Source organism: Grus americana, chromosome 2 (assembly GCF_028858705.1).
Source record: "Grus americana isolate bGruAme1 chromosome 2, bGruAme1.mat, whole genome shotgun sequence".
Classification (NCBI taxonomy): Eukaryota; Metazoa; Chordata; class Aves; order Gruiformes; family Gruidae; genus Grus; species Grus americana.
The window spans coordinates 35,153,558-35,176,879 of NC_072853.1; the positions used below are offsets into that span (position 1 = coordinate 35,153,558).

The following is a 23,322-nucleotide window of genomic DNA, read 5'->3' on the forward strand; positions in this document are numbered from 1 at the left end:
ATTAATTGTTTCTTCCGTGTCGTTCATACACAAGTTACCTACACCCAAAGAAACATTAGCAACTTCCAGGGGTGAAAACGTTAGCAGGTAGTAATACTTCAGCAATTAGAACAGTTTTTCACCAAGTCTATAAAAACGAAGACAAATAAACTAGAAGAAAATAGTAGTTCACAAAATTAATAGGATTGTGAAGGATGTGGAGGAATAATTCCCAGGCTTTGGGAATTATTTGACAGCAAGCTGTTCATTGAAACACACACGCTACAGTCAATTCTCCTGCAGGATTTCTTAGTAGCAAGAGGGCCTGGTTTGGTTTGTGCACGTTTCCTAGCTTAGGAGGACACCAAGCATTTCAGATTTCCCCACTTGGAAATGCACTCAGTGAAATACCTGTATTAAGACAGACTGTCCAGAACCCAAAGTAAAACAGAAATGCATCTAGATGTCTTTTGGGATCACATTTCCCTTCCTTTATTCAGTTTCTAACATGAAGAACAAACTACAGTCATTTGAATTCTAGTCTCTACTGCTCTCCACGAGTTCCAGGGATCTAAACCAGTCACATACATGCAAGTACACATGGCAAGTACAAATTGCAGAAGAGTCCATTCTGAGAACCCTGGGATGACACACAAGGACGGGCAGAGGTGGAAACGCTAACGGGAATGGGGCCACAGCCATACTTATATGGCAACCAGAACACGTATTATGATTTTAACATTTACAATGCAGTTGCCTCCCAAACTGTGTTTGCCAAGTTAGCAGCAAACAAGGTAGAAGCAGGTAGAATATTGTGCATCTCTACTTAAGTTTGGTCTTCCCTTTCTTTAATAGAAAAGTACTATTAAAAGACAGCTACGGAATTAATATTCTTTCCAAGCTGTACAACGGAAGTATAGAATACTTTTCTGAGACTACATCATGACCAGAATCATCATCTACCTCCTGGTAGAAATCCTTATTTTTAAATCTTTTTTTTTAAATCATCTGTGTGGCGAAAGCCCCCTACTAGCTTAATTTGCATTTCACTGCCAGAAGACAAACAGAAGAAATAATGTTTAACTTCCATACTTTTTTTGAGAAACTTAGCCACTGGGATGGAAATCTCTTACTATCACTGCTTAAATCTGAATCTGACAAATTTCAAATTTAACAGTGAAAATTTTCTGTGGTTAGAAGAAAAGGCTGAGGATTTTGATCTAGCTCAACGGGTACACAAATATAATTTTGGGGCCTCTCCTTTACCTTCTCTTGCCTGTTCTCCCTGTATTTGGGATTTAAATATGAAGTTAACTTTATCCGCAAGCACAAAAAGAATGAGAGCAAATGCACCAGAAATGGAAAGAATGGAAAGATTATTTTTAATTAGTTGTAAAACATCAATTCAATAAGGACAAGTAGTACAACCAGGTGATCAGAATCGCTTGTTACTGGCCTCACATCAATATCATTTTTTTATATGACTGTTACCTATAAAGTGATACTGGCTTAATGGGGCAAAATCCCACTGTGGCAACACAAAAGAATTGCCTAAAAAATACCTGGATGGGATGATTTGCTTTTTAATTACTCAGCAAGTACATCAAGAGCTGTTTCAACAGTCAGAACAACAACAATTAAAAACACTGATATTTTAATATGATCTATAGTGTCACCCTCTGACAGGAAACTGAAATAGTCTTGGAAGACAGGTAGGCTTTTAAATGCATTTTTTTTTTACTAGAACTTAGGAAACACCTGTAAAAGTAGCTATAATTATTTTTTATTTGCAGTATCAGGCTGACTTAATTAGTAGCAAGCATCACATTTATTTATTACAAAGTGAACTGCTAATAGAAAATGATTCATTTTAATTTTGTCTTTTTTTTTCTTTTTAAAGTCAGTAATTTTTAAGCCTCAAAATATTTAGGCCCTTCATTATTTGAAAACAAGTATCTGTCAGTTTACATGATAAACCTCTCCTTGGGCTAAAAACATTTAAATACAATTTCCGCATACTTCGAGCGCAGAACTAATTTAACCAGTCTAGTCACGCAAAAAGATCTAATCCTCTTTTTACCTGAGCTAAACATGGCTTTCTTTGCAGTGCTAAAAAATCAAGAGGTATGTTTTTTAAAGGCACAAGATCTAAACAGTACTTTACAGGAGATTCCCTTTTGCTTCCCCATCTTACACAAATACTGAGAGTCATTCCAACCAGTAGCTGCTAGTATTTTCTTTAAGTCGGTTCAAATACAGCAAGTTTTTGATGGGATATTCACAGAGCAAATCTTACGCTAAGGTGCTTCCCCCCACCCAAGAAAAGTGGCTTCTTGTTCTCCACCTCTGGGGACAGGGTTGCTGGGAGTGGGACTCTAGCTTAAGAAACCAGTTAGTAGCTGGGAGTAAATAGAGATTATTGCGTTATCCTGCTAGCAACAATACCTGTCAGCTTTCTGAAGACTCCTCCTGGCTACCACTGCTCTCACAAAGGGAAGGGAAGGCCATCTCCACTCCCTTTGTACCACCAGCACAATGGAGGAAAAGCCCGATCTTTTTGCATTAAGTACAATTAATCTTTAAGGCTTAAAAGCTTAACTATGTACTTGACAGGTAATGAGTACTGAAGATTTTTTATATGAATGGTTCCTTTTAAAATGGAGATGGTGAGATTGCCACAGAGCCCATGCATTTTACAGTTCTCCTGGACAGTTAACAACAAAACCAAGCCAAGAATAAACAAGCACAAGACAGATCTAAGCATATATTTTTACTATGTTTTGTGTCATTAACTCTGAAGAAAACCCTCACATTGTTTACAAGTTTAAAAAAAATGGAGTTTTTTAATACATTCCAAAGTGCATTTGGGGAACTCTAGCTATCTGATACTTAAGAAAGTGTAATAGAATTTTACATTCTTTCACATATATAGCCACACCATGGACAAGGATAGTGACATTCATTATCTTCAAATTATTTCCTTTCATCAGCTTCCTTCTCCTCCTCCTCTAAGTTAAAATAAAGGGATTTGTCATAGCCCATAAGATGGTTATAATCCTGAGGATTCGGGAAAAGCGTTGGATTTACAAGCATTGATTTCGTTTTGGCGTAAAATGTTGTAAACATCTTGGTGATGTCTGGAATCTTTACATCTTTCTGATGGAAAACAGTTGCTTTTTCTGCCAAGATCGCATTATATGTAATGGCTGTATAGGTGTCCATTTCATCTTTATAATAGAGTCGAATCACATAGCCTTTTGTAAGGACATGCAAAGTAACCGGTGTTACAAAAGTAAAAAACCCGATCAACCCATAGAAGGCAGCTTGTATAAACAGGCTTTCAAATCCAATACCAGTTTTGAGCATGATGTACGGCATCATGAACAGGTTGAATATGCTGGTGGAGTAAGAGAAAAACCTCACACCTACACAACACAAAACAAAATGAAAACAAAGGTTAATGCTTCTGAGCAAAATTATCTCTACAATTACATATGTTCTGCTACTATATATTGATGGCATTACTTGAACAGCTGAAGTTACTGAAAATTCACTTCCCACGCCCTTTTTTTTTTTTAAGCTCATAAAGAAACCATTGAAAGTTCAACCCTGCCTTCTTATCACTGTTCTGGTTTGTTGTATGTTCATGTTGGGTTTACCAAAGCTGGTAGCTGGCTCTACTTCTATGATGAAGTCAGCTACTAGCTATTATGCACACCTATGAAGTTTTCACTTCACAGATAGGAAAATGATTTCAAAAGAAACTTGACTCCAGTCATGGACACATATAATGGATATGACTGGGAATTTCCCTCTTCATCAACAACTAATCTTGATCTGCAGTGTGCATTACAAAGAAGCTTGCTTGGTCCCCCACCACACCTAACTTGAAAAACCTAGGTTATTCAATGTTAACAAGTACTCCACAGCCATTTTGTGTGCAGTTTGAAAGACAGTAGACAGTGTTGTGGATCACTCACAGTCCCTAAGCCACCATGAGAGCCAGTAGTCTAAGATACTGTGATAATTAAGTATGTTAAGGTATATTTCCTCCTTCTTTAAGACACATTTCAAAAATGCATATCAGAAAACATCCAATGGATTACTTTTCATTAGGTCTTTATAACATTAACTAGTCAAAGAAAGATCAACAAAGTGTCATTACAGATAGTGCACTTCATCATAGTATGTCTACTTCAGCAACATTTCAGTAACATTTGAAAGCATACAGAATGTAAATAGCAGTTACAGCTAGTCTTTAACACACTGCAAAAGCTGCAAGAGAAACAGAAGGAGGCTGAGGGGTTACAGAGATGCACAGCACCTACAAACTCCCCGCACACCTGAGTGCAGAAGCAGAAACCAAGCACCATCACAACATTTTTTTTTGCTGTACAGAGTATCCCAGTTTTAGCGGAGCTGGAAAGGAAAACATTCACTTTTACAATGTTGCATTTTAAAGTTATTTAACACTGTTAAATTAAAAAAAAAAACCAACAACAAACCCCAATACAAATCACTTCAAGTCACATACCTAACACTGCCTTTGCCAAATTTCCTTTATAAACTAATCTTCCATGTTCTGGGTGTTCATGAGGGGAGGATGTGCAGAGGCTGCGAACAGCCACTCCTAGAAAAGATGTAACCTGAAAAATGAAAGCAGTACATGGCCAAGCAACATCAGTACCAATCTACACTTTTTATACATACATACTTATATGTTTATACACACACACAATGTTTCTCCTAGCCCCTGAACCTATTCCCAGCATCTTAAACTAGGGATTAAAGTTAGGTTATACTACAAAGCACACCACAAACTTCAAGTAACATATTCATTGATTGATTGTTTGAATAGTCTTCTATTTAACTAGCATTAAATATCTGCTAACCCACTGACGAATACTAAGCTTGCAATACTTTTCACGCACACGGCTTTGCAGGGAGACATTCACAGCCCCCGCGCTTGCCAGGTCTCCGTCCGATCCCAGGTGTGCCCTGAGGAGAACCTCGCCTCCCTCCTTAGACTCGCATTTTTCTCAAGGAAAAAGCCGCGAACCCGAGGACTGCCGTCCTCACCCCCGCCCAGGCAGCGGGGCCCCGTGTCCCCCCGCCCCCGCTACCCCCCACACAACCTGCTGGGCCCCGTCGACGGGCAGGGCCGCCCGGTTGCGGCAGACGACCGAGGACCCGCGGTGAGCGGCACCCCGCAGCCAGGCGGCGGCGGCGGCCGGGGCGGCGGCGCGCCGGCAGCCGGCAGCCCGCAGCAGCAGCATGTCGGGCCGCGTCCCGCTGCGGCCGGCGAAGGGAGAGCGCGGAGCGGTGCCACCGGCGACAGTCCCCACCGCCCCGCAACCTCGCGCTTTAGTTCCGCCGGCGGGAAAGGTCCGCCCGACTCCACCGCGCCTCCGCCCGGCGATGCAGCACCCCGGCCCCGCGAGTCATGTGCGTTTCTTAGTCGGGTCCCCAAGGATGCCACTGGCAGTGCATTCTTGGGGACAGCCGGGCGGGGGCGAGACCGAAAGCGTACGCCCCCACAATTAGGACCCGCGGCCAACGAGTTTCGGACTTTGCGCCGCCCGGGAAGGCAAGCCCTCGGACACCGCGGCTCCGGTCCGCCCCGAGGCAGGAAACGCCGCCCAGGCAACCCCGTTTCAACATCTCCCCCGCGGCGCTTCTAACATGGCGGGCCGGCACCGGCCCCCCGGAAACTACGCGCCCCAGCATGCACCGCGCTGCGCCGCACAGCATGCCGGGAGCCGGGCGCCGCACGCCTTCAAGGGGGCGGGGGGCGCTCGCCCTGGGCCGGAAGTGCCCTCTGACCTTGCCGGAAGTTCTTGGGAGGCAGCTGGCCCGACACCGCGGGGGCCCTGCGAGCGGGGCGGAGGGAGCGGCGCTGACGAGTGAGTGGCCGCGGGGGCTGGCTCCGCTGGGGGCGGGGAGGCTTCGCTGCCGCCGTCTGTGGGGGTGGGGGGGCGGCGAGGCGAAGCGGGTAGAAAATGGGGAAGGGGGAGCCCCCGGGGCCTGCCCCTCGGAGAGGAGCGGGCCTCGGCCTCCGCGCCCGCTCCGCTCCCAGAGGCGGATGGGGGGGGGGCTGGAAGGGAGCCGGGCCGTGGAGCGGAGAGTCTTGGAGGGACCGGGGGAGCGCGGGGAGCTGTCGGGGCCTGTGTGAAGGGTGGCTGTGCCAGGTCGGGGTTCCCCCCGCCGGAACGGTGGCGAAGGGCGCGTTTCTCTCCTCGGTGTGCGGGAGTGAAGCGGTTTCCTTGAAATCCGGGCGCCGCCGGGAAAGTGGCTTTCCGGAACGGTGTTTTAATTAAATAGCACTCTTCAACTTTTTCCGCTACAAATGACGTCCACCCTCTTCCTACGCCAGGCCCTAGAGAGAGGAGAAAAACTAAGGCCTAAAGAATTTAGTGTGCACCCGCAGGGGTGATTATACCAAGGTGAGAAGTGCTGGTTAAAGTGCTTTAGCTGTAATGGTCGACGAATATAAGCAAAGCAAAGTTAGCGGAAAAGGGTGATACACTTACATGTAGTAAGGAAAATAAGCTTTTGAGTACTATGTGTCCCTCGGAGAGGGAGATTCTGCATTAAGATAAGGGAACCTATGCATTGGTAAATGATTGATGGCTTCAGAAAGGAATGCCATGAATGTATGAAAAGGGATGATGCTAGCAGTTAACTTTGAGGGCCAGTTTAATCAACATGTAATACTATGTGCAGGAACTTTGTTAAAGATGTTTAATACTGTAGCTTGTGAGTTAAGCCTTGCACTGTAGGGAGGATTAGATAGTCACAGGCCATTTGTTTACTTGGGTTTGTGGAAGATCACTTCCAAAAGTTCAATTTGGAAGCAGGCCAGAAAAACATAGATAAATAGGCGAGTGGGAGACCTTTAGGCTAAAAACCACTTAGTGCCCTTATTTCTGAATAATCACAGAATTGTAGAATGGTTTGGGTTGGAAAGGACCTCAAAGATCATCTAGTTCCAACCCCCCTGCCATGGGCAGGGACACCCTCCACTAGACCACATTGCCCAAAGCCCCGTCCAACCTGGCCTTGAACACTTCCAGGGATGGGGCATCCACAGCTTCTCTGGGCAACCTGTTCCAGTGCCTCACCACCCTCATAGAGAAGAATTTCTTCCTAACATCTAATCTGAATCTACCTTCTTTCAGTTTAAAATCATTTCCCCTTGTCCTATCACTACATGCCCTTGTGTACAGTTCCTCTTCAACTTTCCTGTAGGCCCCTTCAGGTACTGGAAGGCTGCAATAAGATCTCCCCGGAGCCTTCTCCAGGTTGAACAACCCCAACTCTCTCAGCCTGTCCTCATAGGAGAGGTGCTCCAGCCCTCTGATCATCTTTGTGGCCCTCCTCTGGACTTTCTCCAACAGCTCCATGTCTTTCTTGTACTGAGGCCCCCAGACCTGGACGCAGTACTCCAGGTGGGGTCTCGTGAGAGCAGAGTAGAGGGGGAGAATCACCTCATCCCTTTTGTGATCCAATTTGTTCCTTTTGCTATACTAAAGACAAAAAATATTATAGGGAGAGAAGTGATGTTTCTTAACCAAAGAGTTACTTAGAAGGGGAATACAATACATCAGCTACCATCTTTGCACATATAGCACACACCTTATACCTTGAGATCAGCCTTTTAATGTGTTTAAATTATGTCAATAAAATTTTTGCTAATGTTTCTTATTAACATTGGGATCTTGAAGATGATCTTTAGAAACTTGCAGTACTTCAGCATTTAATTTTTTTCTTGTTATATCAAAGTAATTTGAAATTTCTTCTTTTATACTAGAACGGGTGATGAATAGATTTAGTTAGTTTCATGTAGTCTTAATGTGAAGATTTAATATTGGTACAGTGAGGAGATCCAGTTGATTCTCTGAGAGGTGCCGCCTTCTATCTCCCAACCTTATATTTCTTTTTCTGATACATTTTATTCATTCTTCTGTCCCTTTTGTTTTGTGTGGGGACAAATGAGTATCTTTCAAAAATATACTTAGCAATTCTCAGTGTATATTACAAGAAACTCTAAAGTTTTGTCATGAAAGTACAGATTTTGTCAGACTAAAGTAAAGAAATGTTGGTATTTTGACAAGTTGTCTTGTACCTAGAAAGGTTCAGAATTTAATTATTTTCATCATGGGTTAGTTTGCATAACAATAGTTTTTGATGAACGCTTATAACAAGAGGGCAGAAATCCGTGCCCTGTAAAATTTTGAAATATGCTAGCAGCCCTTTTTTCCCTTAATGGCAAGAGGTGTACAGTACGGGGCTTGTATTGCATGTTAAGAAGAAAACAGTAACACCATCCCTTTTTTCTTTTTTTTTTTTTTTTAAACATTCTCAGGAATTACTGAAAAGGAAAGTTTCCTTAGATAGAAGACGAACATCTTATGTGAGGTCTTTGAACTCCATGTGTGGCATCCTACCTCATCTCCTGTTTATCTTAACTAGCATTCTGCTGTAGTACACTTTCCTGTCACGTTTCAGTGTGCCCCCAAATGGTTGAATTTTAGTGCCCGTGAGTATGGAATAGTAAATCAGCTGATTGGAAATCTCGCTGTAGCAGTTTTCCCTTATGTTTTTTCCAAATATGCTTCAATTCTCATTTACATTAATTGTTCCCTTATGTGTACCAAACAATGAACACTAAAGAGTGGTGTTTTTAAACAAGTTAGCGTATGGGATCAAGAATAGGACTAGAATTTGGGATTAAACAGTAGGAGGCTACTGTTTTAACACACAACAGCCTTTGTTTACTGAGGAACTCTTACTACTGTATAAATGACACCCAGAAAATGCCACATTTGGCTTCTAAACTAACCTAGGAATTGTGAAGGCATTTGTCTTATTTGCCCTGCATTTTCCAAAAATTGATAGCATAGAATAAGGAAATGTCACCAGCTGAAGTATACAAAAGCTGTGTGTGTGTTGCACAGCTAATGAGGTGGAAGCCATTTGAGTTTCCTTAGACCAGAATGTTCCAGTCTCATCAACATACAAGATATACAAGGAAATGACATTCTGGAAGTTCTGGGAAGCTTGGGAGATGAGCACACAGCTTTGGGAGTGAGGTGGGAGGGTCATAACATGCTTTGGGTTTTTCCTTGTATCTGATGCTCGAGAGAAGCATGAAAGAGGTCAGACTAAACTCATTGTACCATAGTATTTCTTCTTAGGGTTGTAAGGAGGAGAATAAGATGTTTAAGTATGCTAACAAGAGCACTTGCCTTGTGTGAGTTAATTACCGTGTTTTATGATACTTTGCTATATTCTACCTTGTAGGTGTAAATATTCTAGCAACTTGTGAAAATTTTCAGTTCTCTAATATCTAACAAGAATTTTATGTTTGCAGCAGCAAGAGCTTCCTTTTTAGACTGTTTGGAAAGTTTCTGTGCCAAATAAGCTGGTTTTAGTTGTATTGTATTCTCCCTCATTGATTAAAAAGTGGCATATTCTTTTTATGTAATTTTTCTCTTGATGAATGCAGGTTTTGCTCATCTTTTAAGAAGGCAAGGCGGAAGAATGTATGCTTTTTTGAGATTAAAGGCAGGCAGCTGAGCTACCTAATTGGTAATGCCACATAAGCTTCTTGAAGGGGAAATGGAATCGTGAATGTACTTCAACAAAAATTAGTGGTTCTTTGCAGGAGTCTGAAATAGTCAGGTTAAAAATATATAATAAAAAAGGCAAATATTTGACCGTTCAGAAAACTTGGATTATTCTCTTCCCCACCGCTGCATTGGTGTGGTCTTGCTAAGTCAGACAGGGGCAGCTATGAAATGTGGAAAAGTAATTAAAATATAGGTAGTTACCAGGCATCTTCAAAAATCTCACTAAGTCTCTTCCTTCATGTTGTCTTGGCAAATGTTGTCATTTATATTTTGTTTTCATTAAACGGAAGGAAAATATAGTGACGTTTTTCAATAAATAGTGTATTGGAAAATACACTGTAAGAAAAGAATTTTTGCTAAGAGAACATGCAAGGTCACTTGCCTTTCTTGTTTCTAACCTATTATTTAATACCTAAGTGCATGAAATTGTCAATTGAAAAAATATTTTTGTGCAGAAAATTTCCCTCCCCATTCCTTTTACTATATGCACAAGCGATAACTTGCATGTGGCAGGGATTTCTACATCCTTCATCTATCTAATTTCTTTTCTATGTGCATTTTTTTCTGTTTTGAGGGGATATTAAATAACAAATAAAGATTTCTGTCAAAAACACATAAATGAAATTTTGCATGTTTTCTGTGCCAATTTTTCAGTGTATTTCTTCTGCTGTTCCCACTTATTTTTGAACCAATGAGATCATTGACTGAAAAAATAGGCTGTGGCTTGCACAGGATCATGTTAATAGTGTCTCAGATAACTTGAGAGTAGTTGTTGGGAAGAAGATGCTTTTCACGAAATAATAATTTTGAGCTGCTGTATGTTCTAGTCTTCATAAAGTGTCATGATGCACTGAACACTTCTTGATCCAGAAGAGGAACCAATAGATGCTAACAGGTTATTATTGGTTTTTTAGGGTTTTTTCAGGTTTCCTAGGTTTCTTGTTCTTCTGTCCTTCTCTTTTGTTGCATAGACTCTATGGTTTTTTCTGTCTCTCTGTTGCCCGTATTTTGTCAGGAGTAAATCTATACTCCCAATAGTATTAAGTATTATCTTTTAAGATTTCTTCCCCACCCCACCCCCCCCGAAAGGACACATTGTTATATCAGAATACAAACTGAGTGAAAACAAGCTGTATCCCTTGCTTACATGTCGAATGCATCATGTAATGGAATGTATGATGTCTTTAAAGCAGGTAGGCTTTCTGTGTCTTTTACTTTTAGCAATAGAAACTTAGTTTTGTTCTATATTTGGAAGCAATTTGGAAGGATTCTGGACTAGCAGTATAAATTTTATTCTCTTTTTAGTTTATGTTCATTTGTTGGACTTAAACTGAGGAATAATGTTGGCATATTTCTCCCTCTTTGATGTTTATCCTTTTAATGAATTGTTATATTTATCTTCATTCCGGTTTTATTTTGCTAAGCTGGGTAAGCAAGACTATTTTTTTTCTTTTATACAACAGGCTTTTTGGTCATATCAGTAGCTCCTTTCTGTAGTTCTTGTAATTAGAACTTCTTTTTCTTGAAAACAGGAATTCAGAATTGTGTGTGGTATTCCAGACAAGTTGTTGGTCATATGCAACAATGTTCATATTTCCTTGTCTCTACTGCAAAGAAATCCTTGATGTGCATTTGCTTCTTCCCCACTCCCCCTTTGTTTTTCTGGCCCCTGTAGAGCTGCATCAGTTTGTAGCTGACCACAGAATGACTGTACTCCCAAATAACAAGCCCTGACTACATGAAAGAAGCTTATATCGATCCCTATGTGCAGGAATCTTGCATTTCATGTGATTTCATTTCATGTGGCTTGTAGTATGCCATTTTTCAAGACTGGTCACTTGTGTGTGTGATACTGTGTTCTCCTTTTGTTGCAGTGCTTTCCACGTCTGTCTCATCTAAATCTACCTATTCTTTTCTGGCAGCGTTGTTTAAAAAAAAAAGTTTGATATAATTTTTGGAGGAACTAGTAGTTCTTTCTTAGTCCAATTTATCCATGTTTGTAACTCATACTGTACTCTTGTAGAAAGTTTCTTTCTCATTTTAAGATTACCCTCTTATCATATTTATTTAACCTTAGATGATTTACTGAGTCCAGATCATGTCTTGTTTGAGTTTTCTTTTTTCAAGGAAATGACTGATTCATTTTTTAGGTACTACATTAGTCCAGTATGTCCTAAATCTGCTAATGCTTACTGCATTTTTATACTGTTTTCCTTTTTAATACAATTGAACTCAGACTGAGCCTGATGACTTTTTTCTTCTTTAAGTGTTAATTACTGGTTTGGTTTTTGTTTTTTCCTCTAGTGATATGATAGCACATTTCACTTGATTTTATTAAAATGAGCATGGCAATTTTTTGGGACAGCTCTAATGTTTTGGTGTAGACATTTTTTCAGTTCCCCAGCTTCAATGTATTAGCCTCCTCAAGTTATGCTTTTACCTTGGAAGGTGTTAATGTATTTGCATTCCCACTGACTAGCCTGGTTTTATTCCTGTATTTAGTGGCATTATTTGTATTGGAAACCAAGGCACATTTTATCATCACCAGTACCTCCACAAAATGGTATCAATTCTTCTGTGTGCTTTTTCAATTATTGTTATTTATAAATCACATGTGGTTTCACTACTCTTTTGGAGCATAGAGATAGGTTTTGTGGCTAGAGAAAGAGGTAGCACAAGTGATCCTCTTCTGCGAAGTAGAAGTACTAATGTAAGGTATCCCTTCAATTCCTGAGCAACAGATATTCTCCAATAAGTTGCTTCATTTCCGCTTACAAAAACCTGTTGAAATAGGGTGAAAGATCCCATCAGTTTGGTGCCACAGCTGTTCCAGCACCCAAATGTAATTTTCTTGGATGAGTTCCTGGAATTACTGAAAATGGCGAAGGCATTTAACACTTGCTATTAAGGTATCTCTATGACAGCATACACAAATTAACTCTTACAGGGCATTCTTGAATGTGCCTTATATTAAAAAACTTTTCACCTGCAAGAGTACAGGTGAAGATGTTCCTTATATCAGTGGGAAAGGAAAATATTTTATAAGATATTTCTGTAAAGTCAGGATAATTGTCAAAGACAACAACAACAGTGTAAGTGGAGGGTGCTTTTTGCTCAGTTCTCCACAGACAACTAAAAACTACTGGTTATGCATGTGTAGTTTGATTAGGTGTACATAACAAAGTGCTTTCTTGTGAAAGCTTGAGGAAACATTCAGACTATTTCATATTTGTAGCTATGACAAAGGGAGATGGAAGACATCAGCTCTGAAGTGCTGTTGGGAAGTGAAGCTATCAGCAATAGGAAAGAGCTGCATCTTCTGAAAAGATGCAGAGATCTCTGTAAAACTTCCTCCAAATCTTGCAGCTCTCTCCTCCACTTCCTTACATTTTTTGCTAAGCTTTTACCAGAAACATAGGAGGGAGGGGATGGGGGAGAGTAGTCTCCTGTTTTTTCACACTTCCCACTCTGGGGTCCTTCTGCTACTCCTGTAGTAAGTAGTTGCAGTTCATGCCTCTGCTGTTGCTCGTTGGTTTTCAAAGCAACAACATGGATTGTCAGGGTTCTTAACAGTCTCTTTGCTGCCCCCAACCCTGGATATCGACTGAGAAACCACCCAGAATCACTGGTGCTGTTTTCCTGAACCTGCGGGCACACGACAGTAGTTCATTGATTTGTACTGGGTTAATGTTTGGAGAGTAGCTGTTGACGTGAAAGGAATTTTAGGACAGCAGGTGGGCGGGTGGAATTTCTCTTCCAAAGTTTTCCTTTCCACAGCAGAGATGCAGTTCAGTATAAAGAAATACATTGTTTCGGAACATACTGGATTTGTTTTGTAAATAAGTGCTTCCCTTTCTCCTTACTCTTTGGATTCATTTACATGGCAAAATACACATGCCACAAGTTGTGTGTCAGTTTGTAAGCTATGGAAGCTCCTGGGTAATGTAGCTATTCACATGGTAAGTTAAATGTCTGAAGTAGATTATCTAGGTGACATTGGTGGCTGTATCAGGAGCCGTCAATCTTCTGGGAAGGACAGGTTGGAGGCCAGGTATTTAGTGCACACTGATTAGATTGATCGCTGAGCTTTCTCTTCTCCAGCATAAACAACCTCAGCTCTCTCAACCTCTTCTGATATGGCAGGTGCTCCAATCCAGTGGTCATCTTTGTGGCCCTTTTCAGGACTCAATTCAGTCTGGCATGTGCTGGGGAGCCCAGAGCTGGACCCAGCACTCCAGATGTGTCCCACTAGTGCTGAGTGGAGGGGCATGATCACCTGCCCCAATCTGCTGGTGACACTCCTCCTAGTACAGCCCAAGGTGCTGTTGGCCACCTTTGCTGCAAGGACACATTGCTGTCTCATGTTCAACTTGATGTCCACCAGCACCCTGAGGTCTCTTTCTGCAAAGCTGCCTTCCATCTGGTGGGTCCCCAGCTTGTACTGGTGCCTGGGGTAATTCTTCCCAAGGCACAAGGGTTTGCATTTCCCTTTGATGAACTTCCTAGGTTTTCTGTTGACCCCTTTCTCCAGCTTGTTGAGGTCCCTCTGAATGGCAGCACAACCACTCCTATATTCACAACATAGTGAACTGTTCTATGAGGTTTTTTTCTTTTTCTTTAGAGAAGTGGTTCAGTCTCTTTAGTGCCTTTTGCAGTGTGGCAAAGCTTGCTTTCCTTACCTCCCCAATACCATTGCATGAATGGTATCTGTAGTGATAAAAGCCGTAAGGCTCTTGAAATAATTCTGGCTTTATAGTCAAGAGCCTTTAAAAAGCTTAGGGGAACAACTTCTTTACAAAGTAAGCTAAAATTTAGAGGTTCTTGAATATGGTAGGGATCTCTGGAGAGCAAAGATAAGTTTCAAAATGTAGTGTTTTCAAAACGTAATGCTCATCAACATTGCATGCTGTGTATCATCATATTCTTTTCTGAAGAGTGTTTAGGATAATATAGAAGCTAATAACAAAAGCTGACTTAAGAAATTGTACTACTGACTGAAAATTTTGCCACTTCTGTTTTTTCAGACGCTCCTATTGCAAAAGCTGCTGTTGAAAAGAACCAGTTTTTTATAAGAGAATGGGTAAGTTCATCATCTTAGAGAGTTTATTTTGTTTCCTATAATGGAAGCATTTTCTTTCTTACATTGGTAGAGGAGGTAGGTTATAAGACTTTAAATGTTGATCTTGTCACTGGCTTTTTTTGTAACCTCAAAAGTTAAAGGAACTTCCTACAGATGTTTTGTAGGAGGATTTTCTCAAGTGAGTGTTCCTTTGTCGGAAGACTTGTTGAGAGCGCAACTACCTAACAAATTTCACTTGCTTAATATGCATAGTGCTGAAAATGTACGTGCTAAAATCAGATGCCTTTAGGCTTTTATAGCAGTAAACTTTTAGATAGTGGACAAGAAAATTTGACTGTGTACCATTTTAAATTTTTTGTTTGTTTGTTAATTAAGGTCAGCCTGTTGAATTCTGGCTAAGAGATCATAATAAGGACTCATATTTCTGATAAATTACATTGTGTGTGTATGATCTGACTAAATGTCTGAAACTGTTGTATCTGGCTCTACAAATGACTGGTTAATGAAACATGATTGGACAGATCCTGGTTTTATCTATACTTTTTCTGAATGTGTTTTAGCATGTTTGGCACTGGCAGTACTTTATTAAAATTGGCAATAACTACATGGTATTTCAATTTTAACTTCAAATTCACAAAGCAACTTGATTGAGGGAATGTTATATTTGCTATAACACTAGATACAATGCAAGGTACTTATTCTAATATAATTAAAATAATTTCTATTCTTTGTTCTGTCATAAGGAGAAACAACACTAACAACCAAATGTCAAGTTTGTAGCCTATATCTGTTTTATCTTCCACACTTCTGCATACGATCATGAAATACTGGCAGTATATTACTTTTCTAGAAGTGTATAGATCTCTTCTCTTACACTTTTCCAAGCTGGAAGAACTTTCAGGACTTTCATTTTTAATTTTCTGTCAAGATTAATACTGTTCTGAAAATCAAATTTTATGTGCAGTGTCAACTTCAAGTATTTTTTAATGGAAATCTAGCAATACTCACTATATTAGTCCATTAGAAAATACAGTATTTGAAAGAAGGCATTAACTTTCCAGTTTGAATTTGATAGGAATTGTGTATTTAGTGGGGTGGAGGGTTTACTCTCATTTTTTCAAAAATATTTTAATATTACTGCAATCTTTATTACTTAAGAGTTTACAGGAGCACATAAAGACCAACTACAGAGACAGTCTCCTTACTGCTGTGGTGTCCTAGCATACTCAGCACTATACAGGCACAAAGTAGTCAGTAGTTCCTGCCCCAGAGAGCGTGCTGCCTAAAAAGACAAGACAGGTGCAAGACAGGGAAAGTGTTGCAGAGTGAACAGTGCAGTGGTGGCAACAGTAATGTTCTTTTTTTCAGCTTTTAAAGATAGCGCTATTAGGAGAGAATAAATGAACGAACAAAAAAGGAAGGGGGATAAGGGCTTCTAGAGAAACAAAATAGAGAGCAGGTATATAGTGAGACAGAAGGGAGAAGGGAAACACAAAAAGCACAGTCAAAACTGCTGTGGGGAGAATTTCCAAGTTTCCTTGGGTTTAGTGCTTTTGCACTTTCCCTGTTTTCCACCAAAGGTCACAACACAGGTGTGCACTAATGCTGTACGGCTCTGGGTCTGGCTGGGCGGTGGGGGGGGTGATAAATCTCATTTCATGTCTTGTCTTCAGTACAGGAATACTGACTGCTTTTATTCTTACACATGCTTCAAAAAGTGCTTTTTTCCTTGCAGTCTATTTTTTTAAAATATTATATATATATTTAGGTAACCTTTAGTAACTACTGGTATGATAAACATGGTAATAGCCTTATGGAGGGAAGCAGTACATGTTCAATTCACTTGAGAATGTCTTAAGGAAAATTTCATCCCTATGTAGATTTTAGAAATCATGTCAGAATTTGGCTATGGAGAAATGAGAGAGATGTTAATAAAACAAAGTCCTACTTCTGCAAAAATTCTTCCTTTAAAACAGATGGCTGAGCGCTTCAGAGAAGTCATCTTCAAACATGCAAAATGCTTCTGTCATTTCTGGTTGTATTGGGTTCTTTGGTCTGCAAACATAGTTATAGAAAAAACTGCAGCTTGCCTTCTTGGTGATGTAAATCAGTGATTGTGTTCTGAAATTGTTAATCTGTTTTCCATTATAGATGGAGAAGAGAAAACATACGGTGGGTGCGAGGGCCCAGATGCTATGTATGTGAAGTTAATATCCTCCGATGGCCATGAGTTCATTGTAAAAAGAGAGCATGCATTAACATCAGGAACAATAAAAGCTATGTTGAGTGGACCAGGTAGGTACAAAAGATCTAGACCTTCGCATCCTTAGTTTACGCTTTTGGACAGTTTGAATTTATATCATGCAGTGAGTGAAAGTTGGAATAAATTACAACTTTTCCAGATGCTGCCCATTTCCTATTTCCGGTGGAACAGTCCAACTCTGTGGGGTTTGTGCTACCAGACATAAAATCAGACTCTGCTTTTGGACAGTTGGCGATCTTATGGTGTTACTACTACAAAAACAAATGAGTTGGTAGTTCTTCATTGCTACCTCCATGGTGGAACTTTTAGTATTATGTACTGGGTCTGGTTGGGATGGAGTTCATTTTCTTCATAGCAGGTCATATGGTTCTGTGTTTTAGATTTGTGACCAAAACAATGCTGATAACGCACCAATGTTTCATCTGTTGCTGAACAGTGTTTGCACAGTGTCCAGGCCTTCTCTGTTTCTCACTCTTCCCCCCACCCAATGTATAGACAGGGGGGTGTGCAAGAGTTTGGGAGGGAACACAACGCGGCAGGTGACCCAAACTAAAGAGATGCTGCATGCTGTATAATGTCATGCTCAGAAGTAAAAAGGGAAAGGAGGGAGTTAAGGAGGTTAGCCATCTTTTGTTTGGGAACTGGCTGGGCATCAGTATACCCATGGGAAGTGGTGAGTGATTACCTTTGCATCAGTTGGTTTGTTTCCTTTCTCTTCTTCTACTTGTCTTTTGCTTATTAAACAATTTTTTATCTCAACCCACGAGTTTTCTTGCTTTTACTCTTCCTTTCCTCTTCTTTTGTCCACTGCAGGGGGAAGTGAGCAAAATGGCTGTGTGGTGCTTAGCTGCCTACTGGGGTTTAGCCTACAACGTGTTCACAAGATCCTATGGCAAGGAGTTCCTGAGCTTAATGATAAAAGTTAGCTTAGGTTTGAGGAGGGTAGATAAACTTACAGAAGGGAAGGACCTCAGGTGTTATTGAATATATGAGATTACCTCTGGTTTAAGAAGTGTCTGGACTAATCCATGAAGACCGAAAGGGTGGAGGAGAGAACAGGGAGGAGCTAACACGTGTGCTTTACCTTTTCTGTACTCTCATCCCATACATTTACCTTTGGCCACTTGAGTGGTGGGCAGTAGGCTACATGGAGCTCTGGTCTGAATATGGTCATTCTTATACTCTCTTTTAGATTCTGGTGAGATCTATTTGCTTCATATACTTTTAAATTACTTAGTAATAGTTGCAGCAAACTGCACAATTAAAAATCTCAGCTTAACGTTCTGCTAAATGTCATTGTAATGGTTGCATTTGAAAATATGTAGCAGGTCTGTTGTGTGTGATCCACTCCACGTCAGCCTCCCAGACATTTAAGAGAAAGAGTAGTTACCAGACCCACTCTGAATTTGTTCCACAAACAATGTGAAGGTATAAAAGGCAAAGTAGCCTGCTTAGAGGGCTAGAAAATGGACTTTGTAAAGGAGTCAGCATTCAGGAATATTTTGTATAAAAACTAGCAAGGTAAATGGGTTCATAAGGAAAAGTACTCGTGCTGTCAAGTTCAGTAGGTCGTAATTTCACTGATGTGTAAGCATTCTCTGTTTCAGTGCTATGACCTTGCCAATATGCTAACATTTCTGTTCCTGTACTAGAATTCAAGCTGGATTGACTTCAGTGCATGCAGACATTTCTACACAAATGAGTGTAGACATCAGTAAATAGCTCTGCTTTGTAAAGGGGTTTCCTATAGAAATAGTGGGATCCAAACATTGCTAGGTCTCCCATAAATATGGGGTACACGTTAGTGGGTTTTTTTTTTGTATTGTCTTCAGCTTAGTGAGTTGAAAGTCCGGAGAGGTGAGGAAAAGAGGGACAAAGGTAACAGGAGAGAGGCTGTGGGACTAACCACAGGATGACTTCATATCATCCAAGTTTCATGCTTATAGACACTATAGAAAGCTAATTTCAAATCTACTTGTGTTTTGATATTTGAGCTTTGCATAAATTCTTCAATATCTAGTAAGGATAAACTTGTACCATATGTAACCTTTCCTCCAGTACAGGCTAGGGTTTCCCTGTCCTTCTTGTCCGCCTGGTTTCACAACTTACCATGTTAATGCATCTTTGAGGTTTCAATCCTCTGTCAAATCTGTCTCAGAAATTCAAAGCCAGTGGGATCACAGCAGGGACTACTGATAAGTGTGCATATGCAGATATGGAACATCTGTAAACTTTTTTTTTTCTTGAATAAGAGAGCTAGAAATTTGGATTGATTTTTTTTTTAACATTGTTACTGTGACCTTTACAGCTGAGCACACTACAGTTTTAGAGCACCTATCAAGCAAGTATCAGAATGAAACCTAAATTTCTGGTATAGTTGTTCAGAATATTGTAAATAGGCTGTAGCCAAAATAAACATTTTGTAACGCAGGGGATCTTAATATTCTTGAGGGTTGTGAATGTTGCACATCCTGCTTTACACTGAAAAATCTAATACCCAGGAATATGGGACTTGCAACACATTCTAAATAGACTTGTGTATTAGTGTGGTAAAGCTTTTTAATTTTGCAGTGAATTGAGATTTTGACTTTTGGTTTGGTGTTTTGTTTTTTCTACAGGACAGTTTGCAGAAAATGAAACAAATGAGGTGAATTTTAGAGAGATCCCATCCCATGTCCTATCCAAAGTATGCATGTATTTCACCTACAAGGTCCGCTATACCAACAGCTCTACGGAGATTCCTGAATTCCCAATTGCACCTGAAATTGCACTGGAACTTCTGATGGCTGCAAACTTCTTAGATTGTTAAATAAAATAAATTATAATTAAAAAAAATGTAAAACTTTTTTCAGTATTTAATACATGTAGTTCAGTTAGTAACTTTTTTCAGATAGCATGTTGCGTGTGTGCTGTTGAGAACTGTAAAGTTCACTGCAGAGGCGATTGCCTTCAGTCCTTTTGCATATAGCAATCATTCAGTTGAAGTTTGTTTTGCTGCTTACACAAATAAGGACCTTTTCACAAACTGAGACAAATAAACAAATATGCCAATTAGTAGATGGCTATGCCTTATCCTTTAGGTGTGGTAGAACTTTCTTTTAATACAATGACCATAGAAAATACTGGAGTTTAGTCTAATGCTCTCTAAAAGGTAATTATAGTTAAATACGAGTAGCTGTTTAGGGTTTCTAACTCTTACTGTTAAAATTTCTAAACATCTGAACTTAATCTCCTTTGTAAGATAGCTGTCCGTTAGCATAGTTATACTAACTAGATTAGAAGTGCCCTCCCTAGGGTTTGTATCCTGACAGCGATATTCCAGTTAGGTCGAAAGTTGAGTATGTAGGACAATGCTTAAGGCTTTTAATTTAAATCATAGTATAGACATGCGTAAAGGTGTACTTGATACATTTTTCTTTTATAACCTAAATTTTCCCCGACAAATATTCAAGTCACTTGTCTCTACAGTAAGACTGCGATCCTACTGACAGTGGCTTTTAAGGGGAAAAATAACTGTTAGAATCTGTGTATATTATCTTCTGTATAACATATAAGGTTATTCTTAATGTATCGTCACTTGACCTGATAGGGATTTTATATAGTTTCAGTTACGGTTTATTTCCATTGTTGTGATTGGTTATGTAAAGTCTGTATTTAATCTTTAGAGTAGTAGTCGTTTAAATTTTGTAACATAGCAACTGAGAAGATAGCGGTTATCCTATCTTTTACCTCTTCCTCGACCTCTCCCGTGTATCCACAGAAAAAGACCCTGAAATGTGGAGGTCTTTTATATTTGAAGGAAAGGGCATTAAGCAGATGTTTAAGGAGCTGTTTTATAAACTTCATAGGTATTTCCAATGTTTTTACAAATATTTTAGGGGAAAAGGATTGGCAAGCCACTGACATAATACTAGAGTGGAACGCATCATCTCTTGGTAGTTCCTGCTTGTAGTTGCCTCTACCACCAGTTCTTTGTTCAAAACAAGTTTCCGTAAAGGAAAAAAAAAAAATAAACTTGAGACAAGAAGTTGCTTTTTGTTCAGCTGCAGCCTGAAGAACCCTTCTGCCAAAATCATCTGTAAATGAGAATAAATCGAACGCATCATAAAAAATGATGCAAGAACAATTTAGTTAGTGTTTCCATCAGCTGCCACTGCTTCAGCTTTGTTTTGATCAAGAAGTGGTTGTGGTCTTTCATGGAAAAATCGCACTGACAGATGTTGGGACCTTTTTATTGACGTATTAACTCATGGTGAATTTAGAGGGCTGAAACTCTCCTCTAAACCTGATTGCCAACGTAAATACAACTTTGAAGAGATTTTTCTGGACAAAAACTAGTAACTTACATAGACTATGCAGTCTGCCCATGGAGAAGTTCAGTTCTGACAAATGAAATTTTACTCTGGGCTTGAACAGCGCTTGATAGACAAGCTGACATTTGTCAATGTGTTGATAGGTTAGCTGACGTTTCTTCACATCGCGTACTTTGGCACAATTTATTGTGTTTAATGTGGGGATGTTTATGACTAGATTGGTTTTGAACGATAAAGCTGAAGTGCATTGCAAGGCGATTGTCTGAAATCCTATGTTTAAGCACTCTGGTCAGTGCTGTAGTAACTCATTTTCAAGAGCACTAAAAAGCTAAACCAGAGATACCCTGTTATGCTGCTTTTGTTAGAGCCACTAGGAATACCCTAAAAGGTCAAGGAATACTGACATGGATATTGTAGTCCCAACTACATTTTGGTCTGAGCGAGTCTTAAGTTCTTTGGCCATTTTTTAATAGTCTTCAGGTTAATGACTTGAAGTTAAAAATTATTTCGTTTAAAATTGAAGCAAAAAGGATGTCATTTTTTTAAAAAGCTGGTTTTTTCCTTTTTTTTCTTTTTTTCCTTTTTTAAGCATTCCAAAACAATCTCCTGTTAAAATATATAGCATTTTATGATTCCGTACTTCAGCAGTAAGGTAAAATAGCTGGTTTAGTTCCGAATAATAATTTAATTGTTTTTCCTTCAGCTTAATGTATCGTACAGTAGCTTTGAACACTCAGGAAATGCAGTAGTGTCCTAGAGTGCACTATTTGCAAAACCACCGGCTGTTAAAACTAACCTGCAGATTTCTAAGGGGGAGGGGGGCAGAGGGAATTAGTGCAATTTCCGTGATAGTGACATGGGTATGCTATTATCAGACAATTGGAAACTTACCACGCTTAACCCCCGAGTTCTAAATAAATTTCAAAATTGAAAATTTTTAAACCTGTGTTTCTGTTGATTTATGACTTCTCAGAGCAAGTATTCATACGTAGAATCATAGTTTTCATGGCAATGTGGTGAGCAAATTGCTAATATAATTCATATTTGGGTAAGAGGTTGTGAAACCGCATGTATAAAATCAAAGGGGTTTTTTTCATAGTTTTGAAGAGTTTCATAGATGTAAAATATTTAGATATCTTTGTGTTCTTCTGAATGACAAGTATGCGCAATTCTCAGAAACAACCAAGTACTGAAAAAGGATGGTATTCCTGAACAGCCTTGAAGAGGATATTTTGAAGACTTCAGGTGTTCTGTAATACTCAGTCTCACTTAATAAGCTAGTCCTGTATCTGGTGGTTGAAGTTTTAAACTGAAACACTGATGTAGCTATCAAAACTTCCAGATTCTTTACTAACTGTAAGCAGTGAGAAAAGTCCTGCGGGGTTATGGTTTCTCATCATTTTGAGTATGTCTAAGCTGCTGAAGAAGCCTTTCATGATCTCCACCATGAAATGGTCTGTGCATCCTGCACGATGAGAACTCCGCTCCACAAGACATGAAATTCCTTTCTGGTTTTGAGGTTGAAGAAATGAGGATTCACCATCAAGACTCGCAATGCCATTCTATTCAACAGCTGCATTGAACGCAATGTCTAAAAAGCATTTCTTAATTAATAGCAGCAAGTGTGGAAAATTAGTTGCCTCTGCGTTTTATCGCTGTATATCGTATTTCACAGGCATACGATGCAGCAGTGGCTATTTGTTTTTTTCACCCTTTCTTGTTTTGTACTCTTCCCATTGAAAGGGATTTCCCAACACCTGCCTAAATGTGTTGGTTTATGTGATAGATAAAGTGGATGAGGAAATTGATGGGGCAGGAAAGTTAACTTCTCCGTCCATATTTTGTGTCACTAGTTCTATTTATTTTGTTCAGTCTCAAATGCTGCAGTATAATTTAAAAGAGGAACAGCTACTGCAGAGTCAATAGAAGCACAATGTTAGTGTGTAGGCACTAATGAGAAATAGCAGTTTTCCTAGCTGAAAACTAAGGGTGGAAGCTGTGGTGTAAACTTCATTTAAACAACTGAATAGGAGAAAAATAGCAGGAACTCATTAT

The 23,322-nt window shown here is 39.8% G+C and overlaps 2 protein-coding genes across 2 annotated transcripts; one reads left to right on the top strand and one right to left on the bottom strand.

The window, feature by feature from the left end:
• Positions 1-1,338: 1,338 nt before the first annotated feature.
• Positions 1,339-5,668, bottom strand: TMEM70 (transmembrane protein 70). Its single transcript, XM_054816039.1, has 3 exons — positions 5,115-5,668; positions 4,514-4,625; positions 1,339-3,404 (listed from the first exon to the last, which is right to left on the bottom strand). Exons 1-3 carry the CDS (start codon positions 5,253-5,255, stop codon positions 2,953-2,955), a joined length of 705 nt encoding a protein of 234 aa, XP_054672014.1. The 5' UTR covers positions 5,256-5,668; the 3' UTR covers positions 1,339-2,952.
• Positions 5,669-5,752: 84 nt separating this feature from the next.
• Positions 5,753-22,209, top strand: ELOC (elongin C). Its single transcript, XM_054816040.1, has 4 exons — positions 5,753-5,882; positions 14,636-14,691; positions 16,843-16,986; positions 19,573-22,209. The coding sequence occupies exons 2-4, from the start codon at positions 14,688-14,690 to the stop codon at positions 19,761-19,763; spliced, it is 339 nt and encodes a 112-aa protein (XP_054672015.1). The 5' UTR covers positions 5,753-5,882; positions 14,636-14,687; the 3' UTR covers positions 19,764-22,209.
• The last annotated feature ends 1,113 nt before the right edge of the window (positions 22,210-23,322 follow it).